This window comes from Tenrec ecaudatus, chromosome 17, assembly GCF_050624435.1.
Source record: "Tenrec ecaudatus isolate mTenEca1 chromosome 17, mTenEca1.hap1, whole genome shotgun sequence".
Classification (NCBI taxonomy): domain Eukaryota; kingdom Metazoa; phylum Chordata; class Mammalia; order Afrosoricida; family Tenrecidae; genus Tenrec; species Tenrec ecaudatus.
This window is the reverse complement of record NC_134546.1, coordinates 43,146,243-43,169,384: the sequence shown is the minus strand read 5'-3', so window position 1 is coordinate 43,169,384 and position 23,142 is coordinate 43,146,243. Positions and strand designations below refer to the sequence as shown.

General features: G+C 38.2%; 1 protein-coding gene across 22 annotated transcripts in view; it reads left to right on the top strand.

Moving 5' to 3' along the window:
* NRXN1 (neurexin 1) overlaps positions 1-23,142 on the top strand; it is a 1,245,618-nt gene that overhangs the window by 1,042,842 nt on the left and 179,634 nt on the right. For all 22 annotated transcript variants that reach the window (XM_075535230.1, XM_075535229.1, XM_075535227.1 and 19 more), the window contains one exon: positions 19,244-19,415. In XM_075535230.1, the coding sequence (XP_075391345.1) occupies positions 19,244-19,415 (172 nt within the window). The remainder of the gene's footprint in view (positions 1-19,243; positions 19,416-23,142) is intronic.

Here is a 23,142-nt window from a genome sequence, read left to right as displayed (position 1 = left end):
AGTTTGGTTGTCTGTGCTAATTGCAGTCTAACTTATTTGCTTGAAAAATCCATTCAAGTAATTCACATTTTATAGCTCAGATTGGAGCTACTGATATTGTAAGCTAAACAATATGAGCAACTCACTGAAAATTAAAAATATGTAAAATGCTGAGATAGCATTTACTTTTCTTCAAAGGCCAACTTGTATACATGATTTGGAAATGCTTCCATAAGTTCTTTTTACAGAGATTTTTTTTGGTGGGAGATATCAAATAAATTGGGACTGCGAATCTTAAGAGAACTGATGATTAAACAGAAAATTGTATTATCACTACTTCAAATGATGGTGGGGTAATTTAATTTTAACTTGAAAAGATGATAAAAAAATTGATGCCGACACACCGCAAGTGCTGGATTGACGTTTGTTCCATCTTGGTCTGTAGTTAAATGCACAGTGCCTTGCAACTCACCTATCATTGTGTGCAATTTTTTAATCTTATGTGCTAATGATAGATTTTTATTGTCAGATGTTAATTGGAGTGTAGCCAGAGGTTACAGTAAATATACTTTCTTCTCTTGGTTGACATCAAAACATTCTCTTTACTTGCGGTTCAAGACAGTGTGGATTATTAGTTGTTCATTTTTCAGGGACGTGCTAATAATATCTTGATGTTTTCTTCCATGACACATTCTTTCAGAGCTGGCACTTCTCTGGTCATATCTTACTAAAATCAGCTCAAATTCAAAATTTTACCGTTAACAGCTTGACCTATCCTTACATGCTTATGGCTAAAGAGAAGATGGCAATACTTGAGAGGCTGGTTGCGAACAACCAAGGTGAAAATTAATTAATATATCGCATGTCCATTTGTGAACAACAATGACAACAAAGCAGAATATACATAGGAAAAGAAAATTAATATTCATAGGAGAAGAGAATTTAAAAGAGATTTCAAAATGGTTGTCATATTTTTAAGAATGCAGTTAAATAGTATAAAACAAAAAGGAGCCTACCATTAATATTTCTAATTATGACTTGGAATTTGCCAAGAAGGTTAAAAATTATAATTATAGAAATCTTCTATTGAGATCTATTCTTGTTTCAAATGTCAACAATTCTATCTTTTGTTTTATTATGATGATAAAATAATTGGTTTAATCCAATTACTATAAATCCTTTCCAGACTTCCTTTAATAATATCATCATCTGCTATTGTTGATACAGCAATAGCTACCTGGTTAAAAATTCAAATCGTTATTTATTTGCTTATTGATGGGACATTTGGAAGATTCAGTATACTAGAAAGTGTTTACTATTGCTTTTTAAAGATACGATTTATAATATTTGGGCAAGTTCAGGTAAATATCTTATTTCTTTTTCTATTTTAGTTGCAGATTAAACATTTCAAAAGACTCGTTTGCTAACTTTATAATCATGTGACATAATCTTTTGGATTTGATTGAAATTGTGTGAAACATATTTCTAAAAGAAGCCAATACTAAAAATCAAAAGATGGGCTAGTTAAAGAGATCTATTAGCTTTAAAACAAAACAAAAAGCAAAAAATGAAAAACAAAGGAACTAAAGAAAATCCATGCAAAACGGATACTTGATCAAAACAGGATACAAACTATGGAAGTCTCCCTGGGGGGTGACCTACATCGCTTTTTATCTTACAAAAGAAAGAAAGACAGACTTTGGTACAACCAAGGGGACAACAAAACAAAAAAACAGGAGCTAAACATTGCTTTTGATAGCAGGGTCCCTGTGCTGAGAACCTCCTAGACCAGTGGGAAGATTGAGATGGAGCAAGAGAGAGACTGGCTATTACTCAAGCCACTGCTCCGTTACAGAGTCTCCGACCATGGGATGAGACTACAGAATTATCATTAAACCTATAGGGTGTTAAGGTTCATTGATTTTTTTTCCCTTAGGACTCTCAAAGCATGAGACACTCTGTCCTGACCCTAGTACAGGTGAAGAGTTAGTCTATCAGTAATTCTGAGCACCTGAACTAAGGTAACTCATCTGGCAAATTTCCAGTGCTCAGACCTCATAAAATAGAAAAGGTTGAGGGGATACATTCATGTGATCTCTTCCAGGGGCTCTGGTAGATCCATTGAAGAGTAAACAGAGAGCATGGTGTGGTGGAAAAGCATCCATTGGAAGCCAGATTGCTTTGGGTTGGATGCAGCTAGATGACATTTTAGCTCTGTGACTACAGGGAGGTATTTGTTCCCTTTTCACATTGAAACCATCTCAATTTGGGGACTATAGCAAACACCTACAAATAGAACTACAAGGAGGATGAAGGAAAGGGGGTTTGGTTTGGTAAGTATGTGACATTTTGCTTATATCATGCATTGCATTGTATCCCTCCAAAAGATGTAGCTATTTGGCTGGGCCATGATCCTCAATGATTTGGAAGTTATGTAATAATATAATAACTCCCCGTGATGTGATGTGATGTGATGTGATCTGATAAGCCAATTAGTTGCAAGCAGACAAGGGTGGAATTCAGTATCCTTACTTAGGCCACAGCCATGATGCATAAGGAAGTTTCCCTGGGGTGTGATCTACATCACTTTTTATCTTACAAGCGATACAAGGAGAGAGAAGACAGACTTTGGTACAACCAATAAAACAACGACAAACAAGAAAAGGAGCTAAGCATTTCCTTTGGTAGCACGGTCCCTGTGCTGAGAATCTCCTAGACCAGTGGGAAGAGTGATGCCAAGACAACTGGAATGCTCCAGGGACTGCATGGTCCACCCGTGTTGAAAGGAGACAAGACTCTTCCTCCCAACCTGACTGAGAGCTAAAGATCGCTTGCACTCAGGATTGGACTTCTGGGCTCCCCACCTTTCATTTCTATCATTAAATTTCTGTTTATTAAAGTCATCTATGTAGTATTTCCATTTGCAGCACTAGATAACCAAGAGCCTTGACTTATGAATAGTAAGACTCTATCTTCCTTCTCAAGAGGCATACGAATAGTATATCTGCAAAATTCTGTCAGAACCTTGGTTCCCCTTCTGAGAAACCTAGCGGTCTAGTTAGGCAAACAAACTCTGAAAGCAGACTCCCTATGAGCAGATCACTTATTAGCCTTGCCAATTGGATCAAATTATTAACCCCTTGAGGCTTCTCCTGAATTCAATTGCAGTAGTAAGATTCATTTTTATTCTCATATAACTTGTGAAATTTTGGAAGGCAGGACTTGTACAGAGCAAATAGTCCCAGAGGGTTGGCATCATTATCAATATAATAATGTCTTCATCAATATCATGATATCGGTATCTTCATCATTGTCGTCGTCATCACCACCATCATCATCATTGTCACCATCATGCATCTACTTCCAAATGCAGCCCTTATTGAATATCCTACTGTTTGGGGGGTCCACTGGCACTGATTACAAATCAAGAAATAAGCTGCATATGGTCTTCATTTGGTCTTAATGGTATTTTTGATTAATTTCTCAGCTCATTTTCACTTTCTCCAGTAGGTTTGGTTCATATTCATATTAAAGGAGTGAGCATGCTTGTCAAGGGAACTGTATGAATTGGATATGGTTTGGCAGCTTATTAATCTTGTTTGGTATTTAATAATGAAAGATTTATCACAGATAGCCAGCCCAAAGTCCACTCAGTAATAATGTTGATCAAATTACATTTCTTACAGAGTCGTTTGTTTCCCAGGCTTTTCATAACAGACTCTGAAGTGACTGGCTTCAGTCTGTAACAGAAAGTCAGTCGTTGGCCTCAGCTGCTTTAATGCCCAAGCTTCTCTCCCCCACATGCACATATCAGTCCCAAATACACTGCTGTTGAGTGGATTCCCACTCACAGGGACTATACAGGAAATCTTTACTGGAGCAGAAAGTCTGATCTCTGCCGAGGAATGGGTGGTGGGTTTGCACTGCTTACCTTTCAGTTAGCAGCCCACACACCCCCCGCTCCCCGACCCCAAAACAAAATAAAACAAAGCTTCCATCAAGTTGATTTGGACTCAGAGTTGATGGGAAAGGACAGAGGAGAACTGCTCCTAGGGTTTCTGGGTATGTAAATCTTGCTCTCCTGGAGTGGAGAGTTTGCACTACCTCCTGGTGTAGCCCCCCAGATCACCAGCGTTCCCTCAAATGCTTATAGAGAATTAGTCTAGAACAGTGAAAGCCAGCTATGGGCTATCTGGACAGAAGAAACAACACAGGCTAAGAAGGGCAGAGAGTAGTGCATTCATGAAAGTCAAAGGCCCATGCAGTAGTGTGGAGTGGGACTGAGAGGGAGAGGAAGACAAGGAGAGAAAAAGAATGTCATTTTTTTTAATATACAGGAGAGGGCTTCAGAAAGTTCATGGATGAATGCCATTGACTTTCATTTACATTTTCCCCCAAACTTTTTGGAAATCTCTCATGTGGCTGCTACTCTGGGTATTTACATCTCAGGGTGTAAAGTAAATACAGCTGGTATTTACATGTGGTAAATCATTCTGCTCTCAGAATCCACAAAACCAAAGTCAATGCTGACACATAGTACCTTATATGACAGGGTAGAACTGCCGATGTGAGTTTCTAAGAGTATGTCTCTTTAAGGGAATAGGAAACCCCAACTTTCTCCTATGGAGAAGCTGGTGGTGATCTTGAAGTCAGCAACCCATACCACATAACCACTATGTCGCTGGAGCTCTTCAGAACGCACGAGTCTGCTCTAGATAACCCTCTGATCCCTGCAGGTAGACAGTGACAAGGAATGGTCACAGGAAAGGGTCCGGTGGTTACTGTTCTGGAGAAAAAGAAATGAACATTCACCTCAAATTCAAATTGTCATTAATTAAATTGGGAGTTAGCAGTTTGCATACTTTTGGCTAAAATGTTTGGCTAGATTGTAGGACGTATTTGCATTTTGACTTCCCATAAAGGGAAATTTCTCTGAAATTTGAAATGTGCATTCAACATCATTCTTCAAAATTACCATTCCTATGGGTGAAGAGGGAGGTCAATGGGTCCAAGATGAATATATTTCTTTTAAAAACTAATTTGTGGAAAGTACTTGAAAACTAGTCAAATGATGTCAAACATTAGTTCTAAGGTAGACATTGTACAGAGAAAGAACGCTTATGACATTTTGAGATAAAAGGAGTCTCCAGAGCAATAAGTAAACCAGATATTCTACACACTGAGCAACTGAACATGGTATACTGCCTTTGAAACATAAGCATTGGATGGTGAATCATTGCTTGACATTGTAAAATTAAATGACTTTTGGAGCATGTGTTAAGTCCCTTCTGATTCAGAAAATAGTTTATGCGCTATGTGTCACAAAGCTAGCTGAGAAAAATGACACTTATGAGCAATTAGATGAATGTCAAGATGCTTACAGTTATGGCCTGCATTTATATCAATGCTTCTTCTTTTCCTGTATTGGGAGTCTTTTAAAATATTCTCTGCAAAAGAGTTTTACTTGTGCTAATGATATAATTTAACAAAGGCACTGCCATAGAGTCAGTTCAGATTAATCGATACCCTATAGGGCAGGGAAGAATTGCTCTCTAGGATTTCCAAGACTGTATCTTCATCAGAGTAGATCACTTCATCTTTCTTCCTGGCAGCAGTCGGAGAGTTTCAAATCACCAACCTTGTGTTTAGCAGCCTAATGTTTATCCCACAGAACCACCAGGGATCCTTACTGATATTATTTGGGTTTTTTTCTATGCATAATTCTGCAATTTAATTTAATCCCAGACATATTTTCTGAATAATAATATATATGTTCATATACCATTTATGTATCTCAGCCTATATTAAGAGTCTATGCATTTGATCTATATTTATGCATACTAACTTTTTTCTTTATTCCTACCTTTTCCCCTCATGGGGAGCTGTTCAGACACTGTTCCTCTCATTATAGCTCCCTTGCTCTCAGTATGGATTTCTTCTCAATCTCAGCTCCTCCAGTAGGCTTTGTTTATCACTCAGTCTCTCTCATAGCTCCTTGCTGTTTCCCTTCTTGGCACTAGAATGCCTCTTATGCTAATATACATTTTATTATATAAAGAAATCATGTGACTTAAGCCTCATGCTTGCAGAAATGCAATTTATTTTATTAGGCATTTTTTCCAGAACTTAATAGGATACTGTAAGTACAATGGTCTATGTTTATTGGATAAATAAATGAATGATTGAATCCCTATAAATGTTGAAATAGATGTGTCTTTGTATTTATAAAATTTTAGTTTACTTGTCGTGAGAAAAGCATGCAATGTAGAAACATGGATGTATATAAATGCAACTAACAAGCACATTTAAAGTTGCTTCATTTACAGATGGAATGGTACAGTACTTTACAAAAAATTCTGTGCAAGTAGATACTTGTAGATACTTGATGATACGAGATAATCATTTATTGATATTGTTTTTGAGGCTCCATTATTTTGTTTTAAGTACTAATGCTTTTTTTAAAATTGGGGCTCATACAACTCTTATCACAATCCATCCATCCATCCATCCATGTGTCAAGTACATTTGTACATTTGTTGCCATCATCATTTTCAAAACATTTTCTTTCTACTTGAGCCCTTGGTATCAGCTCATTTTTACCCCTTTTTCCTCTCCCTCCCTCCCTCTCTCATGAACCCTTGATAATTTATAAATTATTACTATTTTTCCATGTCTTACACTGACCGATGTCTCAGAGGGGGTTATATGTGATTATGTGATTGGTTCCGCCTTTCACCCCCCCACCTTCCCCTTCCAGTAATGCTGCTCTCAATAGCGGTCCTCAGGGGTTTATCTGTCCTGTATTCCCTGTGTTTCCAGCTCTTGTGTTCTTCTTTTGAAGGAGTGCTTGAGTAGAGCCCCAATGTTCATCTGCTACCTTAATAATTAACATATAAATATATGTATATAGATCTATTCCCCTTTCATTATATATCAATATATTTCCATAGGTACATGCCTGTATTTAGGCCTCTATAAATGCCCTTAGCCTCCTAATTCTTCCCTCTATTTCCTTTTACCTTTCCTCTCCTCCCACTATCATGTTCGGCCTTCATTCAGATTTCAGTAATTCTTCTCGGTTACATTGCCCTTGATCAAGCCCTACCAGACATCCTATGTCCTCCTTGCCATCTGTTTTTGATCACTTGTTATTTCCATGTTCCTGGGTTTGTTAACACCCATTTCCTTCCCCAGGCCTCTCCTCAACCCTCTCTCCAGCCCCCATGCACCCCGGGAACCATCGGTCCTGTTGTTTTCTCCTCTGAATTGTTTATCCCGCCTATCTTATCTAGATAGACAGGCAGATACAATAATAAGCACAAAAACAAGACAGAGCAAAACAAAGCAACAAAAGAAAATAAAACAACAAAACCAATAAATGACAAATAAAAAAGAAAAGCCTATAAATAGTTCAAGAGTTGTTTGTTGACCTTTAGGAGTATTTTCTGATGGGGTGCCACACCCTCGCCCCAAAGTCTATTTTTGGTATTCCCAGGGGACTTCATGGCTTTGCTCTCCTTGCTGTTCTGTTGCACACCCTTAGATTTTCACCCCAATCTGGAGGCACCACTATTTTGTTGATATGAGAGGTTGTAATATTTAGGAGCTTCAGACTTAGACATTTTCTGGTCTCCTCTGAAAGTTCTGTCATGCCCCAAATCACACACATAAACATAGATTTATTTTTGATGGTTGTAGAAATTACTTACTATGCTGGACATAATAGAACCTTGCTGATTCTACAAAAAAAAACACCAAACCACTCTTGAGTGAGGGCCTTTATCTGCTCATTCATACACCTTTTCGGTTTCTAAGGCTGTCGGAGAGGTAGTCCTGCGGAAGTCAAGAAGAAAGACAGAGAGTGTGGAAGGCACTGCTGTCAGCTTTTCTCTTGGGAAGCGGCTCGAGCTAGGACTCTGCTTGAGGCCACTGCGAACCCTGCTGGCATTATTAACAAGTCCGTCCATCAGACACATCTGAAAACCTCACCTTGCCGTTGCTTTTGTGGTTGCAACGCACGATTCACAAACAGAATTCTCAGAAATGAAGTTCCCGCCCAGCTGACCTTTTCTTTCCCAGTTCCGTGGATATAGCTTGTGAAGTATTAATCAACTGAGACATTAAAAAGGAGTTCTACTTATCGCTTGCTATGTTTTTATATTTAAAAGAAATTTAAAAACAAAGGTCAATTTTATTTAACGAGTTACTAAGGTAACACTATTATAGAAGAGTAAAGTCATCATCCAATGCTAGTTGATCAAAATATTACGTTCTGTGTTAAGGCAATGTGGACCATTAGAGTCAGACTGTAATTATGTAGTCTGCTCTCCAAGAAATGATGGGCCTGGAACACCAGAAGTAAATGAAATCCACAAACAATCCCCATCTCCTTTACAGAGAAGCCTTTCCACATAGAGCTGCCCATAGCCAGCAGGACTCATTGATATGAATGCCCTTTCTTTGTCTAGTTTCTGGTAGAGATTCGAATGAACAGTGTAACAGCCCAAAACACAGAGTCTGAAAGAAACAGAGAAACAAAGGTTATGGTTTTAATCAGCACCTGAAACACAATGTTCATTGCACACAGTTTCCTGAATGACCATAAAATGCGAGCAAAGCTAATATAGGAACCAAGCAACGATTTTGAATGCAACAACCACAAAACAAATCAAAATCAGGAACAAAAAAACCCAGCCTTCTCTGAGTGCTCTGCTGATCGCTTGCTGGCCTTTTGGCCAAGATCAAGTGTAGTGTCTGATCAGTCTGCTGCATCTTCAGCAAAGCATAACTGCCCTGGTATACTGTCCTGTGTGGTGCTATGGAACGGGAGTTGCAAAAAAGAAAGGTACAAGAAACAAGACAGCGTGACTCACCCCTTCACTCAGTCTGCAGCACCGGCATTAGGTTTATGACAGTTTCTTGGAAGGAACATGGACACAGCTAAAGTGATTACTTTTTAGGAAGTCCCTTCTGATTTGTTCAGGTTCCAGTGTCAGGTTTGCTGCATGAGTGATTTGGGGCACGTTGTTCTAAAAGCACTCAACATATATAGATGATAGCACTTAACTTCCAGGTCCACCAGGAGTTTCAGGGGAGACACACTGCAGAGCACAGTGGCTGGCACTCAACAGACCCTCTGATGTGTAGGTCCCGGGAAGGGCCATGGGAGTGAGTGGCCACGTATTTTCTGTGCATGTTGGTATTGCTGCCCTAAGGCTAACCTGCTTCTGACGGAACCCTTTGAAACCAACTCGAGAATGCTCTAGCATTGCCCCTTGTAGACTTTCACCGATGTGGCATTTATGTACAAGACTTACCTTATCAATTTTATCCAAAACTAAGGTCAGAGAGGATACTTTAATTGTTTGTATTATCCGTACTGCGGTGCACATATTATATATTCAGCTTTATTTATTAGCCAAATAAATGAAAACATATAGTATTACGGAGGAAAAGTGAACACAGAACACATAGCTTTTTGTATTTGCAGTGGTGGGAGGTTACGAACAGGCAGTTGCCGGGTTAAAACAATTAAATCAGAACCACTTCTTTATGTATGGATCATCAAGATGAGTACACAGTCTCTACTAGCCCAGCAGGACCTCTAAGTCAATAGTTTGGAAATGTATTTGCATTGAACTAGCAATGATCTCAGTCAGGGTAATTGTTTTGAGATGGAAGACTGAGTGGTTCCCTGATGTCCTCTGAGTTGATGCTCACCCCTGCGGAGTAACTAACTGCAGGCCTGAGAATCCCCCTGGCTTGCCTTCCTGTCCTCCCTGGTGAGGATTGGTCTCTAGAGGAGCAAAACATGGTGCTCAACCTGACTCTGATTTCCATCCAAGATGTCGAGTTGGGCCACGGGAACCGTTCTGCATTCTGAAATGAGCACAAGGTGCTTTGATAGGAAGTGTTGAGTTCATTCCAAGGTAGGGCTTGGGCACTGTGCTGCATGACAGAACCTTATAGAACGTAACCAAGATCCCTTTGCTAATCACTTGCTGTCCTTACTTGCATATATTCATCTTATTTAATTCTAATATCTACAGATATGATAAAACAACAAAAAGAAAACCCTTTGTTCCTTTCTTGATTGATTGCTGGTCTTTTCTGGGCATAGTTGAGCCAAATATTTTCAACTTCATTTAAGGGGAAGAAAAAAACAGTAGGTTTAAAGCTCACATAATCTATTGTGTCAGTCTCGCTAGACTAGAGAAACAAACTCATAGACACTCGTTTGTATGTAAGAAGGAGCTTTACATACAAGAGCAATCGAATGTTGAGAAAACAGCACAGCCCAGACCAGATCAAACCCATAAGTAAAAGATTAGCCCATCTAGAAATTCCTCTTCAGACTCACACAACACATGCAATGATGCTGAATGTAGGAAGATCACAGGCCAGTGGGGGCGGGGAAAGTCTGTGGATCCAGTGGTAGTGGAAGTATCTCAGCGCTGGCAGGGGACTCCATGTGGCTTGTTCAGTTCCACGGCGCTAGGTAACTCCATGTGTCTTGTCCAAGGCAATGTCTCTCAGGGAGTGAATGGGTGTCCTGGCTTCAGGGAGCTATGTATCTCCTTAGCACCTCCAAATGAGGTCATCAAACTGTGACCTGATTGGCAGGCTGAACTCCATCCCTTCACTCCTAATAGTCTCAAATTGACAACAGATTATGTAACTACCACATCTATATTTGTAAATCATTGACAACTCCAATGTTTCCTCCACTTATTATGATGTGGTCTTTTGGTCCAGTTGTGAGGATTTTTGTTTTCTTTATTTGAGTTATAATCCATTCTGATGGATAGATTGTGCTTCAAGCCCTCTTTCAGCAAGCAAATTTGTATTATCTACCTATCAAAGCTGCTAATGGACCTTCTTTCAAGCTTTATGCTGATTTTTTCAGATAGTCCAGCTTCTTGGATTGTTTGGGTCTCATACAGTTGACTAAGTGTAGTGAGAGGAAACAACACAGCTGTACACTTTTTTGGTGTACACCTTTAAAAAATCATTTCATTGGGGGCTCATACAACTCATCACAGTCCATCCATCCAGCCACGTGTCAAGCACATTTGTACATTTGCTGCCATCAACATTTTAAAAACATTTTCTTTCTACATGAACCCTTGGTATCAGCTTCTCTCCCCCACCCTCCCTGCTCCACGCTCCCTCCCTCCCTCATAAACCCTTGATAATTTAAAAATTATTATATTTTTTCATGTCTTACACTGACCAATGTCTCTCTTTGTCTACTTTTCTGCTGTCCACCCCCCTGGGAGAGGGTTATATGTAGATCATTGTGATCGGCTTCCCCACACTCCCCAAACACTCCCCTTACCTTCCCATGTTCTGTTCAAATGATCTCCTCTTGGTCTCTGTAAAGGTCCCTTTGGAGCACAGTTCAGTGTTCTTGAATTCTCACCTTTCATGATTTTGTCAGTAACTGGTTATTATTCACAAAGTGAGATGAGTTAGCCTAGACAATAAACCAGGTTAGCATCTTTCTAGTGTCCTCTGCTTTCAGTAATGATGTTCTTTTCTTGTTCCAAGTCCTCTTCTGAAGAGAGTGTACATTTTGGAAAACACCTGTCAGTTGCCAGGTTAAAGCAATTACATTCATTGTCTTGTATTGCTGCAGTCAGTTTTTAAGTATCTTCAGCAATTTTACTTGTATGTGGGATTAAGGATATTGTTTGATCATTTCTGCATTTTATTGGGTCTCCTGCCTGTGGAATGTGTCATGTATGGAGCTCTTCCACCTGGCTGGCCACGATCCTTGTCATAGACTATTGAGTGTTTCCAGGACTGCATTAGTTTGTTGAAACATTGCAATTCTCTGGAACCATGTGTTAGCTAATAACTTCAGTAAAACTTGCATTTCATCCTTAAACACCATTGATTCTTAATCCTGTGTTACCCATTACAATTCCGGTTTTACCCATTAAAAAACTGGTTCAATTTCTACCACTGATTTCTGGTATAGGCCATCCATCTTCTTTTGATGTTCCCTGCAGCATTCAATATCGTGCCAGTGAATCTTTCAGCGTTGCAACTGGTGGCTTGAATTGATGTCTTTAGTTCTCTCAGGTTTAGATATCATATGTACTTCTCAGTTGGTTTTCTCACTCCAGCTGCAGTCTGTCTTCTAGTGCTGCCCTTTGAAGTTTTTCTGTTCGGCTCTTTCACTTCATCATGTCTTCCTTTTGCCTTAGCCACGTTATGACAAAGGACAGCTTCAGAGACTCTTCTGACGTCCACTTTGATCTTTCCTTTCTCTTCTGTCTTTGTAATGACCATGTGTCTTCTTAATGTATGATGTTCACAGGGTCTTCCCAGAGCTCATCGCGTGAACCTGTGTATGATCAATTTATGGTCTGTTCTGCGATCAGCACCTGGCCTCCTTTTGGATGATCAGATTGAGTATCTCAATCATCTCTTTTCACAGATGTAGTCAATTTGATTTCGGTTTATCCCATATTTATATTCATGATTTATGTTGATGAAGAAAGATGTTTGCAATAAAGAAGTCATTGATCTTGCAAAATCCCATCATGCTATAACGAACTTAAGTTCCATCACCAAGGCCATAATATCCAAGTACTGACCCTTCCTTTATGTTCCCAACTTTCACCTTCCAATCAATTGTAAATATCAGTGCGTCTTGATTGCATGCTTAATTAATTTCAGGCGGTGGGCATTGGTAAAATTCTTTAATCTCTTCATCATCGTCTTTAATTGTTGATCCAAAAGTTCCAATAATAGTCGCATGAACTCATATTCATTGTGACATCATCCTACCACATACAGATATCATCCTATCACATACAGAATTGTACTTCAAGATAGACCTTGAAATGCTATATTTTATGATGAATGAGAAGCCATTCATTCCTGGCATAATAAACCATATGATTTTCTGATTCAGAATGGCCCAGACTAGTCCATTTCAATTTCCTAATACCTAGGATGTGAATTTTTGTTTGTTCTATTTAATTTTTGATGAGTTCCAATTTCTTACATTCATATTTTATGTATTTGTTTTGTTTTTTATTAATAAATCATTTTATTGGGGGCTCTTCAGCTCTTATAACAATCCATACATCAGTTGTATCAAACACATTTGTACATATGTTGCCATCATCCTCTTCAAAACATTTTGTTTCTGCTTGAGCCCTTGGTATCAGCTCCTCTTTAATAATGTACTCAATTATTAAGTATATCCTATGTTTAATAATTGTTTGCAGGTGTGTCTTTTTATGTCTTACCTATACACCATCAGCAACTGAAGGACCTTAGAGGTTTACTGTATGCACATCATTAAGGGTAACTCGGTTTGAAGAGGCAAATTTTCCCTGGTCTTATTTTGAGCGCCTTCCAACCTGATGGGCTCATCTTCTTGCATGATATCAGACAATAGTCTACTACTACTGAAAAGGTTGTCAGTGGCTTATCTTTCATCAGTGAACAGCCTATTCCTTCTTTTTAGTCTGTTGTTAGTCTGGAAGCTCCACTGAGACCTGTTCACAGGTTACTTTGTGTAACTCTGCCTGCCTGGTATTTGAAATACAGGCAGCATTGCTTCCAACAGCAACGAGTCTGACAAAGTGACAAATGTTTTTTGAAACCATTACCATTATCTATTTCCAGGACTCTTCATCATCCCAAATAGAATATCCATTCTGCTATGACTATGGATGTATATCATAAATACCTATAGAAATAGGTCTGCATTTCTAATATGCACACATGGTGCTTGGAATCTGCTCAAGCTATTGAGGATACTGTTGAGTATTAATATAGGTTAAAATATTTATTTTCAAATGAATATGCTATTGCAAATAGAATTAAACTCTGAGTTAAGCCTACGTGCAACATGATAGAACTTTGAAGTTCTTGGCTAGTGTCAAACCTCATAATGTTTCCTCTTCACGTGGTCTAATAATGTAATCTTTATTCAGAAATGAGCCTTTGAGGAGAAAACCCAATAATTACCTTTGTCACTATTTATTTAATGAATCAATGGGAAGACTTCATTAAATTATAAATGCCTTGTTACTGAAATTCTCATAATAGATTCTTTGAAATTATGGTGTGAGCCAGTTATCCATTTCAATGGCAATACAATACAGATGGATCAGTACATGTCCAGTGAAATTACTTCTTGTTTTGATAATACAATATTCATGAGAATTTGGCAGAAGCAATCATATTTAATCCCAGAGAATAAGAATATGAAATGGGTTCTCTTAAATTGTAATTATCTGTTGGCAAGAAAGTTTAGCAAGTTTTATTGTTTATATAATTGAAATAACTTGCTCTGCTGTCAGCAAGGGGAGGGTTTTGGAAAATTCACAGATTATGAATAGAAGCACAAACATCTGACTGTGTAAACTGATTGCTACTGATTCTTCTGTGATTTATATGCATTCTTATTTATTTACTAAAATACACACATGTGATGTCTGAATTAGGTGGGGTCTATTGTTTGCATCTGTGTTGAAGATATTCACATCTATTCTAGTTGCCTTCAGGGAGGTGAATAATGCAAGTGAGCTCAAAGATGTTGTGAATTGGATGATCCAAACAAGTATCTAGAAGAAATGAAACATTGTTTAAAAGTCAGCAGCTTGCCAAGCACCCCACGCCCTCCTTGATGCATGATTGCACATTGGAAAAAATTAACCCTGCAGAATCTAGAGATTTCTCCATTTCTGGAAAATAGGTGTCATGCATTTCATGTAACCAAAAGATTTGTGGATAAATTGAAAGCATTTATTTTATATTTAAGTGCATTTACTTTAGCATTACAACAGCTCTATTCATAGAATTTTAATTTCTTAATTATCAGAGCTATGGTGAAAGCAGACTATTGTAACCTTCCTGTCACCAGAAATGATTCAGTAGGAAACTTCAGGAGTTTTGTTCAGTCCATTTTAGGACATAGAACTTGTCTATTAAAATAAAAGAAAAAATGATAGACAATTATAGAATAATAAAAAACTTTAAGTATATATTATATTAAGTTGTTGATGCCAAGGACACAACAGGAATTTAAGCTTACTCTAGGGAATATATATATATATATATATAACTGAATTTTCCAGAACAACAGATCTCTCTATATATAGATAGATATAAATTAACCCTGAAAAAATCTAGAACTTTCTCCATATAAATAATGAATATATAAATTGAGATGGCCTTATGTAAACAACTGAATATATAATCTTAATATTACTATTATATTATAATATATTAGATCGTTATTACATAACAATATATGTAATATGAATCTATTATATATGAATAAATAGATTATTTAATTACATATAATGCTAATTATATGTGCTATAATATCAATAATATGATGTACAATATATCAGTATACTATTATATAAAATAAATATACATATTTAATTTTAGACAGAGACCATCTCAACTGATTCCTCTGTAGTAATGAAAATGTATCATTTCAGTTAAATTAAAAGCCTCTCTCCTTGCTCGGTGCTGCCTTAAAACTGCCACTTGAACTAGATGGAGGGCAGCATAATCTTTTCTTTTTTAAAAAATTTCCATTACCTTTACTCCTCCTCCTCTTACTTGCTTCTTCCAAGCAGGAAGCAACCTAGGAAATAAAGAGGAAGATCCTTTGAGTGACTGCAGTGACCATTTAGGTGGGCAAAGCCTGTGCTTAAAGTCACCTTTGAGGGTCATTTTTGTGGAATCTTTTTTGAGCTTCTTCCATTGGTCCGCCCACATAATTGGGGTTTATTTACCTGCAACTCCTTTGAAGTGAAAAACTATCCGTCCCCCAGATGGTGATTTCGGATTTCCACCTCAGATTGTAGGCATGCAACCCTTCAACTCTAGCTGAGTTTTCTCCACCCCTGCTGACGCTCCCAGTGGTCCTTTTAAGGAAGATGTAAAAGAATTCCATGATATGCTCCCTCTGGAACACTGCCCCATTATTTGAACTAACCCCTCTGGATGCACAAGTGGACGGTGGTGCGCTGTATTTCTTGGTTTGTCATCATTGCATTGGGTAGCCACCGTCTCTCTCCTTGACGAGTTCTCAGACAAGTCAAGCCCTACTTTTTCTGACTACACCAACCTGCTACCTCAAGTTCCCCTCCAGTCATTGCCAGCCAGCCTCTCTGATTTGTGAACTTGTCTCCGTCTCCTCGCCTCTTTCATGACTAGGAAAGGTCATTAAGTTAGGCATCTGGGGAATCCTCTAGAACAGCAGTTCTCAGTCTATGGGTTGTGACCCCTTTGGGGGGGTCACAGAACCCGTTCACAGGGGTCGCCCGATTCATAACAGTAGCAAAATGACAGTGATGAAGTAGCAATGGAAATAATCTTATGGTTGGGGTGGGGGGGGTCACCACAACATGAGGAACTGTATGGAAGGGTCACAGCATGAGGAAGGTTGAGAACCAGTGACCTAGAAGGCCTTTTGCAAGGCTGGCTTACATGGTATCAATCTACTCTTTTACTCTACTATCTTAAGAATTCAGATAAGTCTGAGACAAGAAGCGTTCATCTTAATATCCAGTTATATTTATACATCAGTTACTTACTATCTGTGATACATTGATGCACATATCAGTTGAGAGAGATTGTGGGGTGGAAAGCGCAATCTGAGTCTGTGAAGTGCCCCTAACTAGCAAGAATGACACAACAGGGACAAGGAACAGCTAGGTCCACCCCATAAGCCCACTACAGCTATAGGATGACCCACTCTTCCCAAAACTCAGCAAAGTGTAATAGTAGGCAAATAACTAAGGATTCTGATGACCTGCATTCAAATCACATATTATTTTTCCTAACTCTATAAACTTTGTGAACTTAATTACCTTGCCTTGTCTTCATTTTCCTCAAATTTCACATATATATATATATATATATATATATATATATATATATATATATATATATGCTTACATCCCTCAAAGCTGTTAAGAATAATACCAGAGTTAGTATTTGTAAAGTTCTTAGAACACCATGTAGGTGTTTATAAAATGAAAATCCATTGTCATGACTCCTAAGAGCCTTGAATATCCTCTGTGAGCCTGTATCACATATGTGTTAAAAAGATACATGCTGTGTAAAATAACTTATGGAAAAGGAGAAAATAAGAATTGTACCAAAATGAAGAAATAAGCATCACAAAACATTAGTGATTAAAAAAATCTAAAAAATGTCTCCACTAACTCTTGGATAACATTTCAGATCTATGGGCACTGTACTTTAATCCCCTGAATCTTGTCTCACATGGAACTCCCTGCCATATTGTCAATGCTGACTCATAGCAACCCTGCTGTGGGTTTCCAAGACTGTAACTCTATGAGAGTAGGACACCCAGTCTTTCTCCTGAGGAGCTGCTGGGGGTTCCAACTACCAGCCATGTGCATCACAGGCCAACCCTTAACCCCTGCACCACCAAGTTTCTGAAATCCCCTACAAAGTTATGGACCTACCAGTGAGGATCACAAAAGAGATGGTATAAAATAAAAATATGTCTAAAGGAAGACAGTGTGCAGAAAGCACATGGAACTGTGAAACTTGCTCTATGAGTTACATTTTTAGTTGTCTAACAGTTGATCGGAAAGAAACTGTTTTCTTTAAAAGTCACATTGCCCATCAAGTCAATGACAATTCCAATCAAAAGTTTAAGAACTCTATTCACTTCTTATAAGAAGTTGCTGTCGAATGGATTCCAACTCATTGCGGTGACTCTTGTGTCAGAGAGGAGCTGTTTTCTGTAAGGCTGTCAATGGCTTATTTTTCAGAAAGAACAATCTATAAATTATCAAGGGCTCATGAGGGTTAGGGGAGCAGGGAGGGAGGGGGAAAAAAGAGGACCTGATACAAAGGGCTTAAGTGGAGAGCAAATGCTTTGAAAATGATTAGGGCAAAGAATGTACGGATGTGCTTTATACGATTGATGTATGTATATGTGTGAATTGTGATACGAGTTGTATGAGCCCCTAATAAAATGTGAAAAAAAAAAAAAGAATCAAGACCATGGGAAAGAAACAAACAAAAAATCTCTTTGGGGTGTCTCCTATACTGACATTTATCAGCATAGTAAGTAACATACTCCAACCCTGCCTTTTAATTGTGCGGTTTTACATAAGAACTTTCCATTGAACTTGCCGTCTAATTCCGTTGTGAGAATCCAGCAAGAGCTCGCGTGACGGTGGTCCAAACCTTCAGGTTTCTGGAATTGTGTGTGTGGATAGATGGTCTAGCCTTTAAGCCCCTGCTTCCTCCAGGCATTCCTCCCGACGGAGGTTTGCTGCAAGGTGAGCCGCAGCAGACAGTTCGGGTTATGTCTTCTGACGAGAGCCTGCAGTGCTAGCCCTCTGAGCTCCTGAAGAAGGGCCCATCCACACGCCTTCACAGCCACTGAGCTCAAGGTAGAGTTGACAGCTCGGCTGTGTGTGAATGCTTCTCAGAGCCAGAGGACTTATACACGTGCTTCCCTTTGCTGCCTGATTCTGAAGTTATCAACAGCAGCATTGCCCTTAGGATGATTTACCACACTGCCCAGCCCAACTCAAAGAGGTGGGTCACTTTTAGATATGGACACCTGAGCTTATTCTTAGCTTTGACCTAAACTGAAAGTGAGGATGCTGACATCGCTTATAGCATCCCTAGGAAGTTATATACCCTTGATCAAATCATTGCATTTCCTTGTCTCACAGTTTCATCATCTGTAAAATGAAGGAACTGGGTAAGTTTTAGTCTCTTGGCATTTGATGGTTTTGTGACTTGTGACCAAAGAAGTGCTCTCATTAACTGATGTGGGCTCACACCCTCTCTAATGACGCCATGTGTAGTAAGCATTGATCAGTCGACTCTAAACAGACTTCTTTGCTCAGATTGCAACAATATTAACAGGGAGACTTTACAGCTCTTTTTCCTGTGAGATCGAAAGAGTGGATTAAAGGAGCCATGTGAAAGAACATGGAAAGAAGTTTTTTTCGTGCGGGTAGTTGTGTACCTTCCCTGGGGCCACCTCTGGAGAAAAGGTGGCTCAATTCCCTTGAAAGGCATCTTTCAGAATATCACTTATCCATGAAAGAGACCACGGAGATTTCCCTAAATGTTGAGAAGCTTGCTTCTAATACAGACAGTCCTTCAGAAGTAAAATGGGAGGCAAGTCACTGGTGCTGAGCCCTATGCATCGTTCTTATTAAATGTTGATTTAGATGTTCTCTGTACTTCATCTCCCATTTTTCCCCCTTCTGCCTTCCAGCACCAAGGGAAAATTGGAGTTAAATTTAATGTTGGGACAGATGACATCGCCATTGAAGAGTCCAATGCAATCATAAACGATGGGAAGTACCATGTAGTGCGTTTCACGCGGAGTGGCGGCAATGCCACCTTACAGGTGGACAGCTGGCCTGTGATCGAGCGCTACCCTGCAGGTAAGCCGGTGCATGTGTATCCGGGGAAGATTGTATGGAAAAGAAAGCACTGTTTTGCGTTCGTTTCACCAAATTGTTTTTCTGAGGAACCATCAAGTATAGATTGGACTTTCGAATCCTATGACTGTGATGCTGTCCTAATTGTTCTTGCTGCAGTGTGTAATTGGTATCTTATAGGAGAACTTGGAGGCACAAGCTATCGCTTGCAAAATCCAGGCCATCAAAAAGTGCAAGCCTCAAAATGCACACATAAAAGGTACAACACGTCAATGCTCTTTTTACTGGATCCTTGCATTTCAACAACGGAAAGGCTTTGTCAAAAGTAGCCATCTTAAAATTTCAAATGAAGGGAGGGAATCTTGTAAAGCATTTTCAGGGAGAAAATGGGATTTTGTTTGTGATACGCAGCTAAAACAACTGAAATGTGCAAGAGGGTCTTGGGGCAAGGAGAGACACAGTAAAGGGACTAATGTTCTATCAGTTTGCAGTTGCAAGGATATGTCTGTGGATTAAATGGAGTGTTTTGTCAAAGTCATAGCACCGTGGACTTTTATATGGGCTCCGTGACACTAAGATGAACTAATTTCAAGTCTTTGTAACTGCAGATTAAGTCACTGCGTGATAAAATATCTTTTGCTGGCGAGCTTGGTCGTTGTTGCATGGTTTCAATGAAAGAAGTATCAGCCACTGTTCTCTGTAGTTGCAGATTCCCAATTAAAAAGCGATTTAATGCTTACGTTAAATATAAATTTGAAATATAAAGCTATTGTCGATATTTTATTTCTGAATTTGTTGCTAAAAATTACTGTGTTCTCTGCACCTTTTAAGACACCAGAGTGTTCTTAAGACAGTGTCTTTGTAACATAAAGAACAAGTACAAAAATTGTCGTTCATTTTATATAGTAAAGATGATTCTGATGATATATAAACTCCTCTGTGAGAATTCTCTTTCATTCTTTGGATGAACTAATTTGATTTCTTAAGGAAGCACTCCATTTCCACAGTACTGCTTCACAAGTTAGGCAATCACATGGCTGTGATTCCCTTTGGGGCCCATTCTGATTTCTAAACACTACCTCCTCAAAACCCAGGTCACTCTTTGCTACAGTCCTGATGCTCTACAAATATTTGTGGAATTAAATGAGCAAAAAGATTTTTTAAATTGCTGGAAACAAAATTCAGAAGCAAGCAAATTGACAATATGTCCAGTGCCTAATATAATACAGGCCAATAGGAGGTACTCTGTGCATATTTGCTAACTCTGTGTCCTGAGATTTATGACCACCTTAAATTGCAATTTTGAGAACATACACATTCTGTTAAGAAGTAGAATAAAAAAATGGAAAGAACATAGCATAATACATGGATACAATATAATATTATTATATAGCCACTATTAATAACTTATTGCATTCACTGAAATTCTACTGGAAATATGTTTTATTATAACCATAACCTCAGTGGAAACACAGAAAAGTACATTGATAAATTTCCTAAAATATGGACTAATCAGTATGTATTTGCCGAAACGAATCATTTTACTGTTTGCTGTGCAACACATCGAACAGGGAGGACTGGCCTTTGTCCTGGCATGTTGGCCTCTGTGAAGCGTAGACCAAGGCATGTAAAATGATAAATTCTAGTAATATTACTGTGTGGCAGTTATTTCTGGATGCCTAACTTTATTTCAACATTCTTTTTTCTATTTATTTTAATTATTTTTCTCTCCCTTAGCCATTTTAAATCTGGTATCTTTAAGAACTATTTCCTAGGGGATATTAATGGTAATCTAGAGAGGGTAGCATGCTATGCTTAATTAGTTTGGAAAAATCTGAACTATACCAAGTTAAATATAGCTGCCCTTTGACTTAATTATAATGCTTAGAGTATCATTAAAAGGGAAATATAGTATATTATTTCCCAAGCATAGATCATCAGAAACTACCCAACTGCACCAATGCATCTTGGTAAATATTCCCTAATACCTTTTAAAGAGTTATGTATAAGACCATTTTAACAAGAGCTTATCCATTTTCCCAATCTGTTCATTGTGCACAGGCTAGATATCACATACTAGGTATAGCTTATAAAAACAGACATTGTCTTGTCTTCTCTTGACATGGTAATATCTAATGTTCTGTATACTTGTGTATATGCCGAGGTTTTCAGCACATTTTTATGCGGTTTTTGTGGTAAATTTAGGTGCCTCGGCCGACATTCGGGTCAGATTATACTTGAGTATATACGTTAAATACTGTTAACTGACATTGAGAGAATATTCATAAATTAAAATTTAAAATATAGTTATATATTTTTCTTGACTAGTACTTATTTAATATATGGTAAGTTTTAGTTAATAATTAAGTGGAAAGAGTTCCAGAATAAGATACATAACGCAAAATATATTTAAAAATAAGAAGCTTGCAATGTCATTGTAAGTAACAAGTAAATCTTTATAAATAGCTATTTTAGATATGATAGATCTTTAGATTTCAGATGTGATATTGCATTAGACAAGGATTTTATTAAGTGCCCATTTCCCCAAGAAATGTTTTAGATTGTATTAATAAATCAAGAACAAGTAGAATTGCTAATTTCCTGAAGGATACAAGCAAGGGTAAAACAGTGAGCCTGCCCTCAAGAATATTAGAGCACAGGTGAAGCATTTTGAGACATCCATATAGAAAGGTAATGATCAATATGTAAAGAACTCAAGGGAGCCACCATTGTTGTCATCAAATATTTTATTAATCATCCAATCTGTATGCATTTCAGCATGATGCTCAAGTAGGAAATAAGTCATGAAAATTTCAAGTACCATTTCTCTCAGAGCTTCATCTACGACAGGACCAAAAAGGCTGAATATAAATTTCAGACTACGTGTTGCTGAGATGGAGGTGGTTAGAACAAAGTCAGGGTGAATGTGGATTCAATAGCAAGCCTAGCACAGCCCACATGCGTATGGGTTTATGGTCATTTATTTTTACTTTTTGGTGACTCATTATAAAAGCAGCTGGACTAATGCTTTTACCCTCTAGTCCAATATTCTGAGAAGCAGGAACCAACAGACGATATTTGGTTCCTTTAAAAGAGCAGGCACGGCAAAAGATAAGTAAGAAGGGCTCAAATTAGTAATTAAGTGTAGCACTTAACCTTCCATTATAGGGTTTTGTGGTAATTGCTTTTATATAAACCAATTCATCTGGTAGTGACACTATACCTTTAATGAAATGCACCTAAAGCTCCCACCACCGGTATTACCGGTAATTATCTGGAAGGCTTTCATGGAGAAACTAATTAGTAGAGGTGACGTTTATGTTCTTTTCCTATATATGAAATATTCCTATAACTCAACAATCCATAATTTAGAATAAATATTGAAATTTCTCAATAATTGTCTCAGTTTTCATTACTATAGGTGCCTTGAGCAAATTACAGAAATACAATACGTTGAAAAGAATTTGAAGTGGGAAGTCTTTTCTTAGCTCTTATCAGTTAAACTCTATGATACAATGCATCGTTAAGCACTGATTGGTTGCTACTTATTATAGTTATGTGGCAAAATTTTCTCTCCCAACAAAAATAGACCTTCTTTTCTCATACTAGCCTCACACACTTTCTCTTTCGGTGCCTAAAGATGGTTACAGGTGAACCTGGTACCTGGGAGGATAACAAGTTCATTTGCTACTAGAGAGTGCCAAACTATGTTTCTAATGATCTATGTAAG